The sequence below is a fragment of the Cygnus atratus genome, chromosome 6, assembly GCF_013377495.2.
Source record: "Cygnus atratus isolate AKBS03 ecotype Queensland, Australia chromosome 6, CAtr_DNAZoo_HiC_assembly, whole genome shotgun sequence".
Taxonomy (NCBI): domain Eukaryota; kingdom Metazoa; phylum Chordata; class Aves; order Anseriformes; family Anatidae; genus Cygnus; species Cygnus atratus.
The window spans coordinates 14,480,950-14,502,331 of record NC_066367.1 but is presented as its reverse complement, the minus strand read 5'-3'; the positions used below and the strand labels follow the sequence as shown (position 1 = coordinate 14,502,331).

Below are 21,382 nucleotides of genomic sequence, written 5' to 3'. Positions count from 1 at the left end.
ATGATAATATACCAGTTTCTCCTTCCCTGGCCAGTATGTCTATACACGTAAGAGGAGTTCTGCCCAGATTGCAGTTGCTCTTTCCCTTGTCCTTTCCCCCATGTTTCTGAACCTCGCAAGCTCACTGAATCTTATTTCTGAGGATATTTGGGACTGTGGATCTCAGCTTTTTAAATGCTTCTAAACACCTTGTGTGATGCTGCAATTACTCTTCAAGTCAGTTGTCAGGATATACCTGGGTAATGAAAAGCTAATTACCAACTGTCAAATTTCTCTCTGAATTAGCAACACAAAGTATGTCCAAGCTTTAATTGCACTTGGTTTAGTTTGGAGCTCACCTGAAGAAAGGATTTGAATAAGATTATTTGCTCTCTTTAATTTCTGTCAGTCTGTTATATCCTGTAATGTGCTTTGCTAAAGTGAGCTCCCTGCAATTTCTGTGCTATACAGAGTTTAAGAATGAGAATATTGCTGTCAAGTTCAAAGCCAGCTATTTCTCCCTTTTAAAAGTAGGAAAAAAGGAGGGATTTCAGGGCAAAGATCAGGAGACACAACTGGTGGCTGTTGTATTGTATGCAAGTGGTAGATCGGTGCACACAACGGCAGTAATGTCATGTTTGAGATTAGTTTCTTCTTTTTTTTTTTTTAAACATGTCCTGAATGTAAACATAATCTTAGCAGGTGTGAGCTCATTGTTAACTTGTGCTGCCAGGAAAACAAATATGGAAATGAGAACACTGACAGTCTTAAAGTTCCAGGAGAAGAAAGGTAAATAACACAAAGCACTGTCATTTTTACATGACAAACTAACAAATCTGTAAACCTGCTAAGTAGCAGTAAGGTAAGATGCCTCTTCCAGTCAAAATACACAAGAATTTATTTTGCTTGACACGTAATTGCATTGGGTCATCTATGATATTCAATTTGAACTATCTACTTGGATAGTCATTTTAATGACAACAGGTTGTTTGGCCACTCTTCAAATTCTTAATAGTCCTGATTAGATATCTCTTCAGAGCAATTATACTCGAGTCTTCCTCACACCTTGTTAGTTAACAGAAAGTCTGTTTTCCCCACTTCTTACCAAAAGAGTCAGCCTCAATTTGTAACCTTAAATCAGATTTCAAAACCACACTTTAAGTTTAATTTGGAGAAAACAACAGCAGCAAAAACAAAAGAACGTGCGCACACACACCATCATAAATAGCTACTGTTTTGGCCAGGAAATTGTTATAATTTATATGTTAAAATCTACTGCCAATTCAAAATTTGAACTTATGCACGTCAGCAGAACTCCTTCTGGGTATGGACGGAGCATATTAACCTGTAGGATTACCATTGCTAATATTTTAATGAGCACTTCTGTTTTAATGAGATTGTTTTAGAACTCATAAAGGAATAATTTTTAATTGTTCTACAACACGTTATTTAGCACTGCCTCTAAACCATTACAATTGTTATCCCACTTACCTCAGTGTAGCAGAATCATACCCACTGTGATGCAGTGAATTATGTTCTGCTGAAAGGATGTAATTCATCACATGGCTGATGACTCAAATGTGTGTTTGCATCCATTTGTTATGCTTGTGATATGCTCGAAATAGCATCCAAATGATATTTATAATGTGCTATATTTATCTGGAAAATTAAGAAGCATTGTGTACTTAGTGAAACAAGAAGGAGCAACTTGTTGTCTTTAATCATGCAATCTTTAATCTATGGAACAGATCTATGGATCAGTTAATCAGGTTAATCCATTGTTCAGTGCATAGGAAAGAACCACTCTCTTGCTGGTGGGAAGAAAGTGGCCAGTTGTGTTTGTCAACCTGTTGTTTTCATTCTGATAAAGTAAATACAGAATAGTTTTTTAGATCTCTATCTGGAGGACAAAGAGGAAAGAATAAAAGAAATAGGAGCTTTAAATTTGTCTGTCTATAGCTGTTTATTGCTTGAGCTGTGGCATTTTTCCCTTCAAATCAGTACTCAGCAAGAGTTATTGGATAAATAGCATTGAAGTTCCAGTTAGTATCAGAGTATCTGTCTGTGTTCTTAGTTCTCCGTCTGCTTTTTTGGCTGTAGGGCTTTCCCTCTAGTACTGGGACACAGGATTGCTTATTGTCAGGGCAATCAAAGAGATAAAGTAGCAAGCATTCACTGCAATCCCTGAGAAATCCCTGATACAGAGAGCAATATAGGGGAAACACGGAGCATTCTTGGCCATGAAATCCAGTATGCCATGTTGGGGTAAATAGTTTAACCAGCTATGGCCATGGGAGAAGGTTCTTTACAGTATGGTTTCTTTATAGGGGAGAGTGAGTGTAAATGCCACTGTATCATTCTAGCACTCCCTCCTCATCTTCATTCCCTGAAGTCACAATGCTGCAAAAATCCCAAGAACTTCTTATTTGAAAGAGACTTGCTCAAAATTTTTTTTTTCTTTAAATATTCCTGGGTTACAAAGTCTTCCAATCTGCTTTTCCTTTCAAAAGGTTCTCTGGTCAGGAGAATGCGGGGGGGGGGGGGGGGAGTTTGATCCATTCAAAGTAGTGTGTAGTTGTATTAAGGTACTGTAATTATCAGGCAGTACTGCTGAGGGAAATGTCTCCCACTGATGGACCCTTTTATGCAGTTGGCCACTCTTTCTGGCCAATACGGGGGAACCTGGCTTTGCCGTGTAACTGTGTGAAGCAGAGACCATTTTGGTTAATATCTCCGTGGAACTTTGAACTTGAAGACAGGATGTTTTCTAGTAAATTGGATTATGTTTTCTTTAATATGTTAGGGTCTCATTATGAGCTGTATGGATGAACCAGAGTAGTCACTCTGGATACTCTGCTGTTGAGATTCTGCAATATGTAATCTTCAGTGTTACAAGAAGTCTGAGAAATGTAATATGTTTAGATCAGCTGAGCTGAAAACAGATCAAAAGATACTCAAATGGAAGGACTACTTTTTTTGAGATTTTTATTATGGGGAAAGAAAATATATATGCTATTGAGCCTGTAAGATGTCATGTGATTTCATGCCAGACAGCTAGCACTTAAGCTTTAAAATACTTCACTCTTGGCTAATGTTTTAATATATAGGTTAGAAAAAGATTCAAGACATAATAATTTACTCTTGATCTTTGTGCAAGAGGTTTCTCATGGCACCAGGTTAAGAATTAACTAACAGCATTGTCTAGGAAAGAGCATATGTTAGCTTAATATTCTAGAGGATTTTGTTCAGCTAATTGTAAATATGCTAACACAATTAACAGAGTTTAAATGAGCTCAGGGTATTGATAAGTCTGTTCTTTGATAGCTCCAAAAATTAGTCTCTGAAGTTAATCCAACTAGATCTTATATTCCATTCTGAAAATTGGTGACTTTTTGTTAGCACTGTAAGAACTTTAGTAAACAGAGTACAAACATTTGAGCATTAATTTTCAGGTGTTAAATCTAAAGCCTTTGTGATCAATGTGTATTGAAAGTTTCAGCCTGGAAATCTTCTGTTCATGATACATTCTGCTTTAGCCACTCTTTTTATGATCTACTGATACATTATTTTGTTAATGCTGAATGCTTAACTTTTTTCTTTCTTTTTCCTTTCTCTTCATATCCTGAAGTTCCAACTAACCTTTCAATGCTTTTTTTCCTTACCTCTTTTATTTGCTCCATTTATGCATTAAGTGGTTGCTTAGATTTAAGGTAAGAAACCCCAGGGCTGGATTTCCATTCTTATTCTTCTGAGACTATTACACACGGGGAGATGGTTATGTGAATGTTATAGATTGTTTAAAACAATACCTGCTCTCCTTCCTGTGTATCGGATATTCTGTTGAAAGACTTCATTGCGGATAAATGTTTTGCGATAGAAATTGATGTATTTATGTAAGGAAGCTAAGACAATTCATTTTAAAAGCTTTGTGGCAAAATATTGACTGACTTAAGCATATCTACCAGGTCATTTACAAGGGAGGAATGTTGTGCTTACCATGCCTAGATAAAAAGATACATGAATACTTAGCAGCTGAATAGGAGCCTCCCCCTGTGTAATATTCTTTTTATCCTATATACGGTGTGAATTATGATTTGATTGGGATTAATGTTTCAGCGTAAGATTGCTCCAATAAGGGGCTCCAAAGGTATGTAAAAAATTCAAATCTGTACATTATTTTTTAAAGTTGCAGTATCCTTATTTTTTTCCAGAAACTGCTAGCAGTATTTAAATACTGAGAGGCACTCATGTATGGAAATTTTTTCAAATTTGGTAGTTGTGTAAAATCCTTAATTTCACATAAACAGCAAGCGAAGTGGTTTATGTAGTAGAATATTAAATGAATAATGCATCAAAAAACTCAGACTGAAGTATGGCAAATTCTCATAGATCTTATAGAAATTAAAATGTTAGTAGTGTTAGTGGCTGCAGATATAACAACAAAAAGCATAAAATCAATTGGACAAGAAATAAATGAAGTTACATGATATTACATTGGAATTCATAGTACCTTAAAAAATAAATAGGTTATAGCTTTATTTAGTATTTTGCTGTCGTCGTCTTCCTGAAGTGCAGCTGATTTGGTTATTTGGGGAAGGGGGAATGAAAGTTTTTTGAGTAGCAGCCATGATTTCAAAGAGGGAACTGTATTTTAGAATGTAGAATACTAATATTTTATATGACAATATTAATTAAATGAAGTTCCAAGTGGATGTGGAATTCTTTTTAAGTATTTTCCACAACTGGGAAAAGCTAAAATAAAATCCTGCACATTCCTGAAAAGATTGCCTTTTAAATAGCTACTACTGGAGATATCCTAACAATGTCCCTGTTGAATTGGCCAGCTGGTACTTTTAATAAGGTATTTAAGTGTATGTAGCATATCTGATCACAATGAAAACTGTTTAATAAATGGAGATTTCTTGCATGTCATTTTAAATTTACTTTTACATGAGTGTTTAAGGTACAGTATTTCTAGTCACATAGTGTTTAAATTGGTTATATTTGAGAATTAAAAAGTTAATCTCCCTGTTTCTGCATAGCCCCATGAAGTGCATACTTCTAATGCTGAATATGCCTTATTCTGCACACAGTCCATGCTAAGTGGTGCTTTTCACAGTGATTTGAAAACAGGAATTGGCAATCTGTCGGTTTTCTTTGTTGCTCTCTGCAGTTAGAGTTATGAACCATCCTAATTACTATCCTAAAAAAGTAAAATATAAAAATTGTGCAATTACAGATTATGCATGAACTGCCATATCTGCATCATCTGCAATGGTGAAAAGAGTCTCTTCAGCTTTTCAGAGAAAATTATTTTTTCAGTTTATAGGTTTGGAATGAAAAATAACATTATTTGTTATAACAGCAGTTAAAATACATCTCTGTTTTTACTGGAGTGAACCTAATTTGATTTGGAAGATAAAATATGTCAATCAACTTCTGATTGCCAAAAACATGAGGGTTTAAAAAAAATAAGAAAAAAAAAAAGAAAAAAGAAAAGAAAAGGCAAAAAAAACATACAGCTCCCCTCTTAGTGGACATAAGAGGTCTCACCATAGTCACAGTGCATCAGCCTGAAAGAAAAGTAGAAGAAGGCTACTAACCCATAGTTTCATGTGAATGCTAATTTTACTTCACTTGAGAGATTATATATGAAGTTCTTAGCCTGTATTTATTTTTCATGGCTGCAAAGAAACCGTAGCTTGGTGAGCAGTTACAAAATTAAACTGACTGATGGGGCTAACTGTGCTTGTGTCTAGGTAGCTTAAATTTAAATTTTAAACAAATTTTGAAGAAAATTCCAGCTGCAAGTCAGAGGAGTATCTGTACCATCTCCTGTCAGCAAATCAATTGAAAATTACATTGTTTAAGCCTTTTTCTACTTGCTGGACTTGGTTCTCCAGTTATTTTACATAGGCGAATGTGGTAAAAACAGGTAAACTTGCTTGCTGAAGCTTTTACGTGTGGTCATTGGCCAAGACAGTGAAATTTAGACATTTCAATTCTATATCAACCAGTTAATCAGCTGGTGAAAATATGGTTTAATTAGACTTGCAAAGTAACTATTCAAGTGGCTGAGCACAGCCTGAAAAGGAGTTTACTCTGAAGTAGCAGATGACAGGCAAAAAATCTGTCATCCTCTCTAGAGCTTTAACAAGATGAAGCAAGGCGTGGGAAGTTAGTTTTCATTCAGCATTGGGTTGTTTTTGCTGGCGTCAGGTACAAAATCATTCAAGAAGGCTGGATAGCTGATTGATGTTTCTGAATGTCATCCATGCAACATCACTGCTGGGACACTCTTTTTCTTAATAGATTTGCCAAATCGTTTGCTGACCTGAAAGTTCTAGAAAATCAGATTTGACAATAGAGCAGCCCTTAAAAAATTTGGGGCAGAGTCCAATTTTAGCTTTAGAAAGTAGTCCTTTGTGAGGTTTGATTGTGTGGAATATATGCTATTGAGGCTTTTTGGGGAAAAAGTTTAACTTGGTAATGAAACTGACAATGAGATGTTATACTGAAAAGTAAAAATGTTGTAGGTTTAAGTCTTTGCTTCTGTTAAGGCCTTAAAGCTGTGTAAATAAACAGTTAAGTGCCTTAAAGTTGTATAAAAAACAGTGCATTTGTGCAAGTATGTTTAGTGGGTCTGGTGACCAACTATATCTGACCAACTATGTATTTCTGCACTTCAGGGAACAGTGCCTCTCTTAAACAGAATAATCTGTAGTGATCACTTCAAGCCTTCTATTTTTTTAAAGTTTATTTTACTGTTCTTACTGTGGAGGTGGATCCCAGAGCATCCTCTAGGATGTGTTACTTACCTAAGATCTGCTTGTTTTAGGTTGTTTATGCAATTCCTTCCTCAGTAAAGCTTCATATTCCAGCTCCAGCACTGCCGGAGTTATAGCTCTGGTCTTTGGACCTTTTCTTCTGTAGCCCTGTTACATGATACTTCATGTATAAAAATACTCTGTAAGGTAACCAGTCAAAGAAATGCTTATCTGAGAGTGTCTGTGTCTTCTTTCTAGAATTATTTAGACCCCCCCCCCCCCACACACACACACACCATGTAATTTCAGTGGGTGATGTTTTTTGCTTTTTTTTTTTTTTTTTTTTTTTTGCTTCAAGGGAAAGAAGCAAAAAAGTTGGAAAAATCTCTCCATTAATTCTGTGTAGACCATGTACAGTGCTTTTCTGGGTTCACTGGGTTGTCTTCTTTCTTGTAGAACACTCAGCTGTTTGTTTCTTTTTTGTTTCCCGAGCTTTGTGCCCAAATTGTTTTTGCGTCTCTTAATTATTTATTTATTTAATTTTTAGCACAATGGTTAGCTGTTTTGACAGTTGCAAACAAGGACAGAAGTACTTCTTTTTTTTTTGTTGTTTGTTTTGTTTTGTTGTTGCAAGCTCTATTTTACCATACAGTTTCCTAAAAAGAATTTGCAATCTCTGTGCTACAAACTAACCACAGATCTGTGGAGTCCTGCAGGTAAACTAACCAACAGCCAGATATGTCCCTCTGCTTTCACCCTCTAATTACACAAGTTGCAGCTGAATGCTTTTAGCTGCATGGAGCTAGGGGAAATGTCATCAGAAACAGTGCAACTTCGGGCAAGGTCCAGCTTACTCAGAAATTCCAACTTAATGAGAAAACTGATTTTTGCAAATTGACGACAAACTCAAATGTGACTTTGAGTTCTAGTGATTGCTTTGGATTGTAAAAGTTTGTAAGAAGGATGTATGTGGATAACCATAAGTGCAAAATAGGAAAGGCAGTAGGCAACAGAATAAAGTTTTGCAAGGGTCAGGGGAGTGTTAATAGCTTTCCTTTTTTTTCCTTTTTTTTTCATCTAGCAGACAAAAGGAGAAAGAAGTTGGAAATTTTGCAACGTTTGTATCTCAACTGAAGTTACAACTAGTATAGCTTTAAATTTTATTCTCTCTTTCTTTCCTCAAGACGACCTGTAACCCTTTTAGTGTCTTGCATAATATTATTTCCACAGGTCTGTCTACTTTGATTAGAACTGTTGGAATAATTTTATATTCTTAATTTCTCTTCTGTGATTATTTGGTTATAAGTAAAAGGGGAAGTTATTCAGACACAATTGTTTAAATTGCAGTAGCTAGTCTTAAAGTCCTGTCAGATTTGAAGACAGTCCTGGTAAACTTTACTTGTTCTTTCAGTATTTCATTTTCAGTGTTGAAAAGTCATTTCAAAGAGCCTGAAACTAAGCATTCTGTCAATGCACTTCCCCATCTTTCAGCCTAGTCTTTCTGAACAGCTTCTTTGTGACTGAGATTTCTTGTTTAACAAAGGTTATTTTTTCTTCAGCCACATTGTCTAAAGCTGTCTTATCATCCTATGTCAGGGACGTTTGTTAGCAGCGTTAATAAAAGCAAATGGCAGTAACTGGAGTTCTGCATTGGTCAGGCAAGTATTGCTTCTACATCTTGCTGTGTGATGTCACTTCACCCTCCAGCTGCATTCCTCTCCTTTTCATGTGATTCTAGCACAGTGGAATCTTAAAACGTCATTTTTCTTCTTGTAATTATTGTATGCACATAATACCACTCTTGACAGTAGGGTTAAGTAGAATGCTCTCTTAACTGTAGGATGTTCTGTTAACTGTGAAGTGATAGCTAGTGCTGACATCATCTGGGGAGAAACCATAGTGTAGCTAGTTAAAACATCTGCCGGGACTGCTCAGGGGCACACAGATTGGTCTAAGTTTGCTGTTCTCTAAAGACATCCAAAACCCCTGCCCTACTAGGCTTAACAGTCTGTTTGCAATAGCTGTAGCAAGTGTTGCTGTGAGTTTTTAATTAAATGGTGTTGGGTTTGTTTTGTTTTGTTTGGACAACTCAAATAGATGGATGAAACAGACATCTTTAATGAAACAAGAAATACAGGGGATGCTGCAACTTTAAAAAAAAAAAAAAAGGGGGGGGGATTTTTTGCTATTTATTGATGTTCCGTGTATAGAATAAAATACAATTCATTTTACATTTTCCCTTTTCCCTTCAAGTAGTTGTAGTTCAGTGCTTACCTCATCCCTCACTTGACTTAACTTTAGAATTATTGCTGCTTAGAGTTGGCTTAAAGGACTTTATAATGCTATTCAAAAGACTTTTTTCTTAAATTGACACTGCAAAGCACTTTTTGCACAACTGAATCAAAAAGTTTGTTTTTGAATCTAAAAAAAATTAAAAAATAAAAGGACCCAAACTTTACAAAGCTTGGTTTTCTTTTCCTCCCAGGAAATTGAAAATGTTGTAACACAGGGGTTCTTGAGAGCTAAGGAATCAAGTTTCAGCATCAGAATACTGAATATATTATGCTTTACACTGTCCTCAGTATTTACAAATTCACAAAAGTAAACATTTCCAGGATTTTAAGCAAGTCGTTATAGACAAATTATAAAGAAGTAATTTGCCTTTAATGATGTTTGCAAATAGTCTTAACGTGTTGATTACTGTGCCTTTTTTTTTATATGGGGGAGGTGGGGTCAGTAGACAAGACTTACACTTCGGAAATAAGAAACACTGAAATAGAGCATGACAGGAACAACAGAAAAAGGGATGTAAGCGTACTTATTTTGGTTTGTTGAATATTTCTGTGCCTAAGCAAGAATTTGTGCATTCATTAATCAAAAGCTATTTAACGGAGACTTTTAAGAAGACCACATACAGATTCCTGTAATGGTGCATGCATTGAGAGAATTATGCTTGGCTGGCAGTATGCAGGTAAACAAAATGCCTACATCAGTAATAATTGTTTACGATTTCTAGATTGATCAGGCAGTTAGGAATGCAGGTGACTTCTTGATTTTTAGAGGTTATAGTAAATTCTCTTATATAAAAGTTTCTTCTTTGTAATTTAACCTGAAAGAATGCAAGGGGATGACTGCAGTCACATCACATCACTGCAAATAATTTTTCTCCCCATACGTTTATCTGTCAATTCTTAGAGGTCAATTTGCTACAAATTTGGTGGGGAAAGAAATACATCTCTGTGTTTTTCTATATATAGCTTTCTCTGTAATTTTGCATGTGTACTATTAATATTTATAACAAACAGTTTATTAAATAACTTTAATACTGTGAAAATATTAAAACATCAATGGAACATATTTGGACATTATGTTGGCTTCTCTGTAGTTGTATTAATTACATTAAATTGTGGTCTATTATATAAACCTTAATATTTTTAAAGAGTTCTTTAAAATATTCTTTGAAATTTAGCATTTGGTAGGGCAGTGTGAAATAACTGCCTTTGTCTTAAAAGGTGACTGGGAGGTTTAACCAATTCACATACAATGCCTGCATTGTCACTGATTTAATGTTTGTGATAGCCCAAAGACAAATTCACTCTTTGTATACATAATTTTTGAAAACCCTATGTAATAAAGAGTCCTTTGAGCACAACTCTTGAGTTCTAGCAGAGTGGATATTGCATATAGAATGCATGGCCTCTCTATTTATTTTTTGTTTAAACCTTCCCCTAGAGTTAATTGGTAAAGGCATCTCTGTCCCTAGATGGTGAGCTTAGTGAAGGCCATTTCTCTCCCCGTTCTTTCACACAGGTCAGCACGCAGAATATGAAGATGGGTGGGTTGCCTCGTACAACACCACCCACCCAGAAGCCACCAAGTCCACCAATGTCAGGAAAAGGAACTATTGGGTAAGTGGAGTTACCAAGCATGTAAAGGGCTTAGGTGAACAAGAAGGGGAAAAAAAAAATCTTTCTTTTTGTGTGGTCTGTTTTGGTTGGTTGGTTTTGCTTTGACCATCCACAGGATGAAATGTTGCATCAGCATCCTCTTACACTGATCATGTCTTTTATACTGGTTAACACATTTCTGTCACAAGATAATGGGCATCATCAGCATTCCCAACAGAAGCATTTTTTATCATTGCAGAACACTTAAAACTATATGCTTTAGCATAGAGAGTCATCAGCTGTGTGGCTTTGACAGGTGGTGCTAAACAACTGGAAAATTAGCATGTGGCGCTGTTGTACATGAAGTACATGAAAAATGTCCTTGATTGTTTTCTCATCCTCTGAAGTAGACATTGCAAAGTTACAGGAAAACATTTTTAACTCCTGATGCTGCTTAGTATGTAGCAAACATTTCAAAGAATGAAAAATGTCTTTGTCTATATTATCTTAATTTGCTTCTTTGCTAATTTGCTTATTATCTTAATATGCTTGTCCTTGTGTAGGCGTCACTCTCCTTATCGTACTTTGGAGCCAGTACGTCCTCCGGTGGTACCAAATGACTACGTGCCTAGCCCAACACGCAATATGGCTCCCTCACAGCAGAGCCCTGTTAGAACAGCTTCTGTGAATCAGAGGAATCGCACATACAGGTATTCAGAGTAGTCCCACACAAAGTGTACTTAGTATTTTATAAGCATATGGACAAAATGCTATGATAAATGTGAAATCTGTCTGCACCTTGACAGTGAAGCTTCAAGCAAGGATAACTGGGGATGGATGCCATTTAGCATGTCGACAATGTGTTGTAATAAAACTGGAATAGTGAATTGTGAATGGTTCATTTAATCCCAGAATTTTAGCATTGTAACATAGTTATAGCACGTAATGCTGTACTAAAATCTTGTGATCTTCCAAGTGTTTAGACTGTGATATTTTGTGAAATGTTTACAAAACTGGGAAAAGACATTGTACACAACTTATGTTTTGCATGTTGAAGGACTGCTTGGTGTGCTTACCATTCGCATTTTTGTTTGAACAGTCTTTGATGTTTTTAGATTGAGAAGTTGAAAAAGAGCATTGTATTTTGAGGGTATTGGTAACTTCAAACACAGAATAAAGCTGAGTTGTATTACCAAAGGTTCTGTAGAAAGCTAGCCTTCTCTCTAGGATAATGAGAAGAGTTTCATGCTATGACAGGTCTAAATACTTCCCTTGGAATCTACCTTTTAAACTTCATAAGTACTCTATGCTGGCTAAATAGATTGGCTTAATGTGACTTTTACTTGATTATCTTAAAATTTTCCTATTTCAGTAGTCTTACATGAAAGCACATAAAGCAGAGTTTAAAGAGTCAGTACCTTTTTTAAGTTACAGGAAAAAGGTCTGTATTTGCTCAGCAGAGATTTTACAATATTGGAATGGCATGCTTTGGCATTAAGTTCAGAAGTGTTTCATTTTGGAGCAAGTTCACTAGAACTAGGTGAAAAACCTGTTGCACTGTAACCAAAATGACGACGACTACTGAGAAAACTTTATATAGGTCTTTATCATTGTTTCTTTTCCCTTGTTCCCCATTACTCCTCTGAATTAGTTAAGGTGCTGTCTGAGGGATCTTGTGTTTCAGCATGCAGAGCAGCATATTCATTTCCTGGATTATTTTGGTTTCTTACAGCAGCAGTGGGAGTAGTGGAGGAAGCCACCCAAGTAGTCGGAGCAGCAGTCGAGAAAACAGTGGAAGTGGCAGTGTGGGTGTTCCTATTGCTGTTCCCACGCCATCTCCTCCCAGTGTCTATCCAGGTAAACAGAACCTCGCTTTTCCTCTTTCTGACTCAGCATTAGCTTCAGCATTTGCAGATCTCCTAAAAACCGTGATGAGTAGACCCCAAGAGGAATCTCAAAATTCATCTTCCAGAAGCATGCAGTCCTTGAAATTGGTCCTAGCTATTGATAGTATGAATCTGAATAAAGTAGAGTGTTTTCTGGGAGTTTCTGATGTTCGCTAGTGTTTATTTTATATATTACTCGATTTATCAGAATTTTTTGCCTGGCTGCCTGCATGGGACCAGATAGGACACAATATTTATTTTGGTGGACAGGGGAAACGTCTCCCTTATCCTTCTAAGCAAATTGATGCTTTTTCATTGGCTGTCCATGCAGGTCTATAGAAGCTTGCTTTTAGAAAATTAGATTAAAAGAGAGGCGAGCAGAATGTAAATCTTCAGTACATTAATGCAAGCCTAGCCGAGTTGTCATGAAAAGGCATTTGTTCAGTGTAAACCACCCCAGTCTTCCCAGAAATAGGAAGTGATTTTTTTTCCTTTGCTCAGCACTTTTGGTGAAGAAGAGTGTATAGTTGGCTTGCAGTGTGATCTGAAATATATGATGCTTCTGTACCAAAGAACGGGAAAATTTTGTCTTTCCTCTTCTGTATGTTTTCTAATTAGTACAAAAGCTAAAGGCAACTGTGATAAAGATTGCAGTGTAAATAACAAGGAATAAAGACATCTTTCCGAAGTAATGACTTGCAGTGAAAAGCTCAGGGTTGTTACCTTCAGACCTGGAAAGAAGCAGTGGATTTGCTTGACTGTCATGAGCTGCCTACATAAGAATGAGCCTTTCTTTAGTAGCTTTATTTTCCTCCCATCTCCTTGTGCATTCCAAAATACTATGCATCTAGTAAGGTGCTAACACTGAATAGTCAAAAGCTTTCTCTAATCCTTGCTAACATATCTCCTTATTAACTCCACCTCTTCCTCCTTTCTTCACATAGCCCCTGCTGGCTCAGCTGGCACTTCTCCCCTTCCTGCTACCTCTGCTCCTGCCCCCACCCCTCCTGCTCCTGCCCCTTCCTCTGCTGCCCCAGATGCTGCTGCAGGAGCCCAGCCCCTTGCTGATGGCTTCACCTCTCCAACTCCCCCTGCTGTTTCTTCCACACCCTCTACAGGTGAGTGTCTGCTCTGGTGTGTGTGGGCAGATGAACCCAGATGTGATCATGGTCCAAGGCTTTTCAAAGTTCCTTGAGAAGCACTTATTTTTTTCCATTGGCTTTTCTTTTATCTTAAATATAGAAAAAGTATCTGCTAATACTCAACTATAAGGTAATAGTTAGAGCAGACAATTCAAGGCGTGCTAGTTTTATAAACAGCAGTCATCACTTTATTATTTTTACTTTTTTACATTTACGTAGCTATTTATTACATTATCATTTTATTGCAGTTTGGATACTGGGACTTTTACTGAGTTCCGGGTCTGATTGTTCTCTTCCAGGAAAGGAATGGTGCAACTAGCAAAGTATAATTTATATGATTTGTCTCTTCAGTGCTTTCAAATGACAAGTCTCCTTTCAACGAACTGTTAAGGAGAGCATTCTTTTTGCAGAAGTAAAGTAAAACACAAGTTTTTGCTATGGAGAATAGTACTAAAGCATTTTAGTTTGATGCTTTAGAGTCAGTACTTACAGCATGTAATGCAACTTGCTTTTCTACTGCTTATGAAATCACCCCACATTTTTCATTTTTTCATGTGCTGAAGTTGCAGCATGTAGTACTTACTAACCATAGCACAGTTCTGTGGTAGCTTTTGATGAGGTGTTACACTGCATTGTACAGCTCTGGTTTAGATAGCCAAATTCATACGTGGCTACATGTTTTCTTACTTTTCATTATAGTGGAATCTGATTACAAGGGCATCAGTTGATGTGTGTGTTTATTAGTGTTGGTCTCTCAGAAAGAATTTCACCAGGTGCCAGAAGCATTCTTGAAATTGTATTTAATTTAAGGTGCAGTGGTTCATATAAAATTAGAAAATACTTACAGTAGAATCCGTGACTATGACAGAAGTTTCTGGACTGTGATGAATTCTGGTATCCAGATGATACTGAAGTCTAAACTACTTTCACATTTAGAAGACGAGGTGTGTCAGAGCACTTCAGTTTTCCATTTTTTATGCACTGTCAGTATCCCAGTTTTTAAGCCATATCGCTTCTGTATTTTGGACAAGTCAAAATCAAGCAGAAATTAATATTTCAATGGCTACAAACCCTTACTTACAATTTTGTAAGAGAAATTTCAGTTTTTTTGCTATTTTGTTTCCTTGTGTTATTAGTGAGGCTGCTTGCATAGCTTCTCTGAAATAAAATATATGAAGAGACTGGATAGTTTACCATTTATGAGGTTGTAGTTTTTGGTCCTTAAGGACCTCTTATCCTTGTTCCTTCTCTCCCCCTTCTTTGCAATCACCACCAATTTCACAGTCCTTTAAGTAATGGGGAGACATACTGAAAAGGCACGCTAGGAATAATGTGGAAAAGCATTTTTTACTGGGTGGATTGCTTCTTAACTGCTCTTGTTCCTCACCTGTAAGAAGTGTGCTGTTTGAGATGCACATACCTGTACAAAGCAGGAGGAATGGGAATCTCTAGTTAATGCAATTGCTCTTAGAAGCAAGTAATGCAGAAAGCAACTTGCATTTTCTTTACTGACCTAGTGTGGAGTTTTGCAAAGTGATCAAGCATAATGGAGAACCTCCTTACACCTTATGTAAAAGGAGAACAGTGCAGATTTTTAAAAATTGCTCATTCACGTGTTCTGTTTCCCTATTTACTTCACTGCATGTATGCCTCCTCAACCACAATGACCATCTGGCTTTCTTCCCTCGTTTTTCTGCAAACCCTGAAATCTACCTCTAGTGCAAATGGTGGAAGCAGAATGGTTAGGGAAGTTAATAACCCATATGGGTGTAAGAAGTCTAGTTTATTGCGTGCTGTTGTGTACCATATATAAGCTGGAGAATTTTATGTGAGCACAAAGACTGCCTTAATAGTCTTACTTCTTGATTAGTATTGGGTGGTGATGAGTGACATCCAAAGTCAATTGCCAGTTTTGTGTTCATATGTTTTGTGGAAAACATATATTGCCTAGTTAAAATCAGAATCAATTATTTTGATATAGGAAGTGATTAGAATGGAGAACAAGTTTTAAGGAATTATTTCAACTGACAGCTCCTTGAAAATTAGGTCTTTGAGTATGATTTCATTTATTCTGTACTTCAAGCAGTTTCTAACATTCTCTTCTCCCCAGATTATTCTCTGTATATTTCTTGAACAGCAATAAGACAGTTTTCAGTTGTAGAAGGTAACATCTCTGAATCTTAGAAATGGCATACATATAGTTTGTACATGTTGTGTTGCTTGATGGCTGGACTGTGAAGTGTTATTTTTCGCAGGTTTATGAATGAGATGACTGAATTTGCAAGAAGTTATTATAATACATTATATAAAATATGCAACTGGGAATGACTGTCTTTCATTTTGAAACTTTGTAGCATAGATACCTTTGCATTTCCATTTTGGCTTTTGCAATTAGTGCCAAGTACAGGCAGTTGGGAGAATTATTATGTTGCTATTGAGACATCCAGTATTTGGCAGTCTGGTAGCTGAACTGACTGAATGCACCTAGGACGCAGATTGTCTTTAAAGAACAGAAACCTTTCCAAGCCTTTGAATCTTGAATGTAGCTATTAAAAAAAAAAAAAAAAAAAAAGGCACGCATCATTCTTCTCTTGGTAACACATTTCCCTTTCTAACCCAGGTCACCCAGTTCAGTTCTACAGCATGAACAGGCCTGCATCTCGACACACGCCCCCAACAATAGGGGGATCTTTGCCATATCGGCGTCCTCCTTCGATCACGTCACAGACAAGCCTTCAGAACCAGATTAATGGAGGACCTTTTTATAACCAGAACCCAGGTAAGAAAGGTTTTCTGCTGTGCTGAATTCAATGCAGGGGTGAATTGACTGCACTTCAGGTCTCTGAAATTCTGTCTCCACTGCAGATCTTGCAGTTAGTCTCAGATTAACTACCAGTAGAGTGCTGGTAACCATGCTGAAGCTGTGGTGCAAGTACAGAGCATTCAGCTTGCACTATGGCAAGCAGCACAGAACAATGTGGGCTTTGTTGCCAGATGAATTACTTCAATCTCCCAGAGATCAGAGATGTGTGCATTTAACTTGAGAAGGAAGTGGATGGTCCTTCTGGGGACAATGAGGATGGAGGAGCTTATATGAGTAAACTGCAGCCCAGTTGCCTGAAATATGTGGGACTTGTTAAGCACATTACGTGCATATTGAAATCTGAAGGGGAACAGACAGGAAGGAAAGGGAAATAGCTATAAAGGAAACCTTTCAATATTACCTTTTGCAGTAAAGAGGATTTTCAGTATATCCAGAGTTTCTGACAACTGCTGTGCATTTCTGTATTAGTAAAGGGATAATTCTTTGGAATTTACCACTGCATTGTTAAAGGTAATCATAAAGATGCCAAATAGACTTCAAATAAGTTACATAACCATGAATCAGTCTGTGGACCCAAAAAGAAAGTAATGATTATGGTGATTAGTCACTTGAGCTGTAAATCACAAACAAAATACTTCAATTATACTGTCACACATAAACAAGCTGTTGTAGTAAGAGCAGAATACAGAATTTATTAGCTTTGTGGTTAAACTAAACCATTTTTTTGGACTGCACCTTGAGAGGAGAGGATGCTCAAATATGTGTAATTGATGAATATCCTATGAATAGAGGGACTGTTGTCTCTGTAAGGAGCAGGGGTAATAGTGGCAGGATGGAGGCCACGGTTGCTTCTCAGCATTCCCGAAGAGAAGAAGAAATTACAAACTTCTGGCTTGTAGTGATGAAAGAGAGACCCTACACAGGCAGAAGGAGCATGTCAGCTATGGCTTGTTCTGCTTTGCAGGTTGTTTGGCAATAAAGCAATACTTTTCTTCCTTTCTTTTTTTTTTTTTTTTTCAAGTATGGTGGCATAGTCATTTTTGTTTATTTACTTCAATACTGCTACAAAGATAAGGTAATTTTTCTCCTTCATGGTAAGACGTTTTCAGCAACTGAAAAGAAAATAGTAAGGAAATGCAGACCCTTAACTGATCTCAGCATAAATCTGTCCCAAAGACACCCTTGCCAGTTATATCACCTAACAAGTGGTGCAACTTTGCTACGTTAGTTAAATACCAGTAGGAGTTCAGCTGCCAGCAGTATAGAGCTCAGTACAGGCTGAAAACCCTTGGGAAAAAGTGGGGGCGTGTTGGGATGGTGGTATGCACTGCACACTGTTCATACAGCTGAATTCTTACCAGGCTGAAGCTATCTTGGGAAAGGTGCTCTCAAGCATTTCTTAATGAATCCACAGTAAATATGTTGATGAACTTTTATTCTACCAGTGGTCTATATGAAAGCAAGCAGAGTGGGAATGCTTAAGATGGTTTATCTCATCTTTTGAGATAGCAGGAGTGCAATAGAGTTCTTCTGATGCACTTTATAAGAAGTCATTATTTTAAAATGTCATTATATGAAAAAATAAATAAATTACTGTATTGACCAAATACAGTAAAGGCCAAAACTAGTCATTATGTATTATATAGAGACAATATAATAAGATAGTGCCTGCACTGTGTGTAGACTTAAGTATAAAACTTGACATAAGGTTAAAATAAACAAGGAATGATGTCAGCTAGTGTTAGCCATCACCATTTTGATTAAACTGTGCAACCCAAGCTAACAAAGGGATTTTTTTGTGTTTGCCTAGAGTGATTTATTTTACTACCTGGAAAGCCTTGTTATCTCCTTCAGAGAATTATATATAGCACACATACGCAGCATGCTGAAGGGATGTAGGAAACTGAAGCTAGTCTCATATGATAGATATGGACTGTATGTATTCATGTGACTTGAGTAGAGGAAACATTTTGAAACTAAGTATTTTCATAGCATATATAATTAAAAAGGGGAGCACTTCATAGTTGAACAGGAATGCTGAATTCCTGAATGTTATTGCATTTGAATAGTACTTCAAGTTCCTTTTTCCCACTTTCATAAATGCAAGACCAAAACTTTTTCCCAGCTACTGTGGTTATACTTGAAAGAAGGAATATACTCTCTCTGGAGTCACTTCATTCAAGTCAAAGAGGTTGTAATTAGAAGAATATTTCAAAATTTCTCAAGAACTATTAGTTAAGTGGTAAGATAATGGAGCTTGCTTTGTGTAGAAGTACGAGGTTGTTCTTGCAACAAAAAGGATGGTTGCTGCATTGTGCTTTTTATGTTTATTTTGCATGCTTTGTTTGGAGTGTGTGGTTGTGACAGGAAGGTGAACTTGAGTGGCAGAGAAAGTGATGGTTACTAAAATGAGCAAACAGGAAAATTTGAGACGTTAATGTTGAATACCTTGGATTTTTTTTTTCCTTTGATGTGAATTAATTCTGAGAAATACTAAGTCATATGTAGCAGCTCTGGAATTAGCTTGAAATTTAATTAGCTCTGTTCTGTAAGCTAAATAAACGTACTGGTACATGAAGTGTAGACCCTTTTCCCTGGTGTTCTTTTGGACATGATTAAATGTCTTTGTTTGCCACTACTAACAAGAAATAATTTAGTTGTGCTTTTCCTGAGGTGTGATTTCTGAAAAATAATCCTGGAACTTGCTTTAAAAAAAAAAAAAAAAAAGAATTGTACTGCATTACCCTTACAAATTGAGACTAAAACTAGATAAAAATATTAAGTAATTTAGTTAAGTATTTTTTTTTTACCCTAACAAGATAACTGAAACTTTCATTCCTAGCTTAAACCACAGTTTAGTGGTATAACATCTGCAGCTAGCTGAAAGTGTATTCTTTAAATGTGAATTCATGTGTATCATACAAAGACAGTTCTTCTGTTACCAGCAAAACAGCTGTTCAGAGTTTGGTGGTTTGCAAAATAAGGTAGAAAGATACCGAAGGCAGCCCATCTGGAGTAGGCTCTGTTGCTCTGCAGCAGCACAGTGTGCTTTAATCTGCCAACAAGGACCCTGGTCAGAAGGCCAACAAGGACCCTGGTCAGAAGTCCTTTGTTTCTCAAAGGCATCTTTGTCTGGTTCACCTAAAACAAGTTAAATGAGGCTTTTTTTTTTTTGCCTACATTTTGGAGAAAACTCGTTATATCCAGCATTGGTACTAAGTTTTTGTGGATGCTGTTACAGAAAAGGTGTTACCTTTATAATATTAAGTGGATCTAAAAGGTGGAGGACTGTAGGGAAATAAACCTCTTGGCATATTTGTTTCTTAGGCCTATTCATAAAGTCCTGTAGTAATAAACCGCTGCAGTAATAAACATGTATTTGAGGGAATCTCGTAGTCAGATTAGACTACTACTTCAGCACGTATTCTTGATCTTATGAAAAAGAGCTGAGTTGGAAATACTAAAAATAGAGAAATCTCCTTGAAGTAAGGATTGGAAATATAAACACCCTGAACCATTTTTCTTTGAATGCCATCGTTTTTATTGCAGCTTCTTGGCAGACTGCTATGTTGTCTGAGTGGTGATGATGTCTACTTTCCTGTTTGCTGCTTTGTTGTGTTTCTAACTGAATGCCTCTTTTTAATTTCTGTGGCAGCATCCCTTGCTCCTCCTCCCCCCTCCATCCTACAGGTAACTCCACAGTTACCGCTAATGGGATTTGTGGCCAGAGTTCAAGAAAACAGTAAGTTTGCTGCTTCCTTGTGCGATGATTTAGTACTGCATGTGGCTTTTGTTTCGAGTGGATGAAACATCTGTCTGTGTACAGCCAGAATTCTGCTTTCTTTACTGTCTCTGCAAGTTTGTCAGAAGTTCCTAAGGGGGTCTAAAAAGGAAATAATTTAATTGGAGGATCCTGATTCATTGAATTCAATGATTCTCTAGTGTATCTTCACAAGTTCCAAACATTGATGCCAGAGCCAATAATTGGGACAGGGAATCTTATTTAAACCGTTAGCCATGGCTCTTAGAGATACTCTCATGGTTACATTGCTGCTTATTTTCAGTTTCAGATACTCCTCCCCCACCACCGCCTGTGGATGAGCCAGTGTTCGATGAATCCCCCCCGCCGCCCCCACCTCCAGAGGACTACGAGGAGGAGGAAGCAGCAGTGGTGGAGTACAGCGATCCTTACGCGGAGGAGGACCCTCCCTGGGCACCACGGACCTACTTAGAAAAGGGTAGGTTTAAAGCTGCTAGAGATGGTGGTATTATTTTTGTAATAGTTTCTATACGCTCCTGGTATCCAGCCCTGTGCAAAGTCTCTCTTACAGGTGCACAAAGCGTGCCAAGTGTCCCACTGTGTGACTCTAAAACATGGGCGGGTGCTCTTCACATGCCCATAGGACTCTGTGAGGGCTTCACGTGCTCTTCATGAAGAGGCCACGTGCCTGCACCTCTAAGACGCTGGGCATGCTTTGCGCACCCCTTGTAAGGGGGCTTTGTGCGTGGATCCTTGTAAGAGCCTTTTAAAGGGTGTGCCAAGCATGCCCAGCGTCCTAGAGACATGTGCACAGCCCTCTTATAACGGCCTCATTGTAAGGGGCATGCAAAGCATGCCCAGTCTTAAGAGACTCACGAGTCTTCCCTCTTAGTGGTGCACATGCTTAAGACACCTTTCTTACATATTGCGTATATACATGTTATGTAGGTATCTCTGTACATGGATATGTATATGTCCATAAATATTTCCCTGTAGTAATAGTTTCTTAACAGCTATGCTGTATGATTGTAGAGTTTTTTAAATGTTATCTGGATAATGATATATATCTTCTGTTTCATATTTGCCAGTGTTTTGTCATATTTCTTTGACTTTCTGAAGCAGCTTTCATCTGTTTAG

The 21,382-nt window shown here is 37.2% G+C and overlaps 1 protein-coding gene across 6 annotated transcripts in view; it reads left to right on the top strand.

Moving 5' to 3' along the window:
• Positions 1 to 21,382, top strand: part of ABI2 (abl interactor 2) — a 61,672-nt gene that overhangs the window by 33,841 nt on the left and 6,449 nt on the right. The window contains exons 4-11 of one of the 6 annotated variants that reach the window (XM_035571848.2): positions 3,672 to 3,689; positions 10,557 to 10,654; positions 11,197 to 11,343; positions 12,366 to 12,490; positions 13,464 to 13,637; positions 16,282 to 16,440; positions 20,141 to 20,227; positions 20,550 to 20,723. In XM_035571848.2, coding sequence (XP_035427741.1) covers positions 3,672 to 3,689; positions 10,557 to 10,654; positions 11,197 to 11,343; positions 12,366 to 12,490; positions 13,464 to 13,637; positions 16,282 to 16,440; positions 20,141 to 20,227; positions 20,550 to 20,723 — 982 coding nt within the window. The remainder of the gene's footprint in view (positions 1 to 3,671; positions 3,690 to 10,556; positions 10,655 to 11,196; positions 11,344 to 12,365; positions 12,491 to 13,463; positions 13,638 to 16,281; positions 16,441 to 20,140; positions 20,228 to 20,549; positions 20,724 to 21,382) is intronic. The other 5 variants (XM_035571856.2, XM_035571874.2, XM_035571865.2 and 2 more) reach the window with 5 other exon arrangements.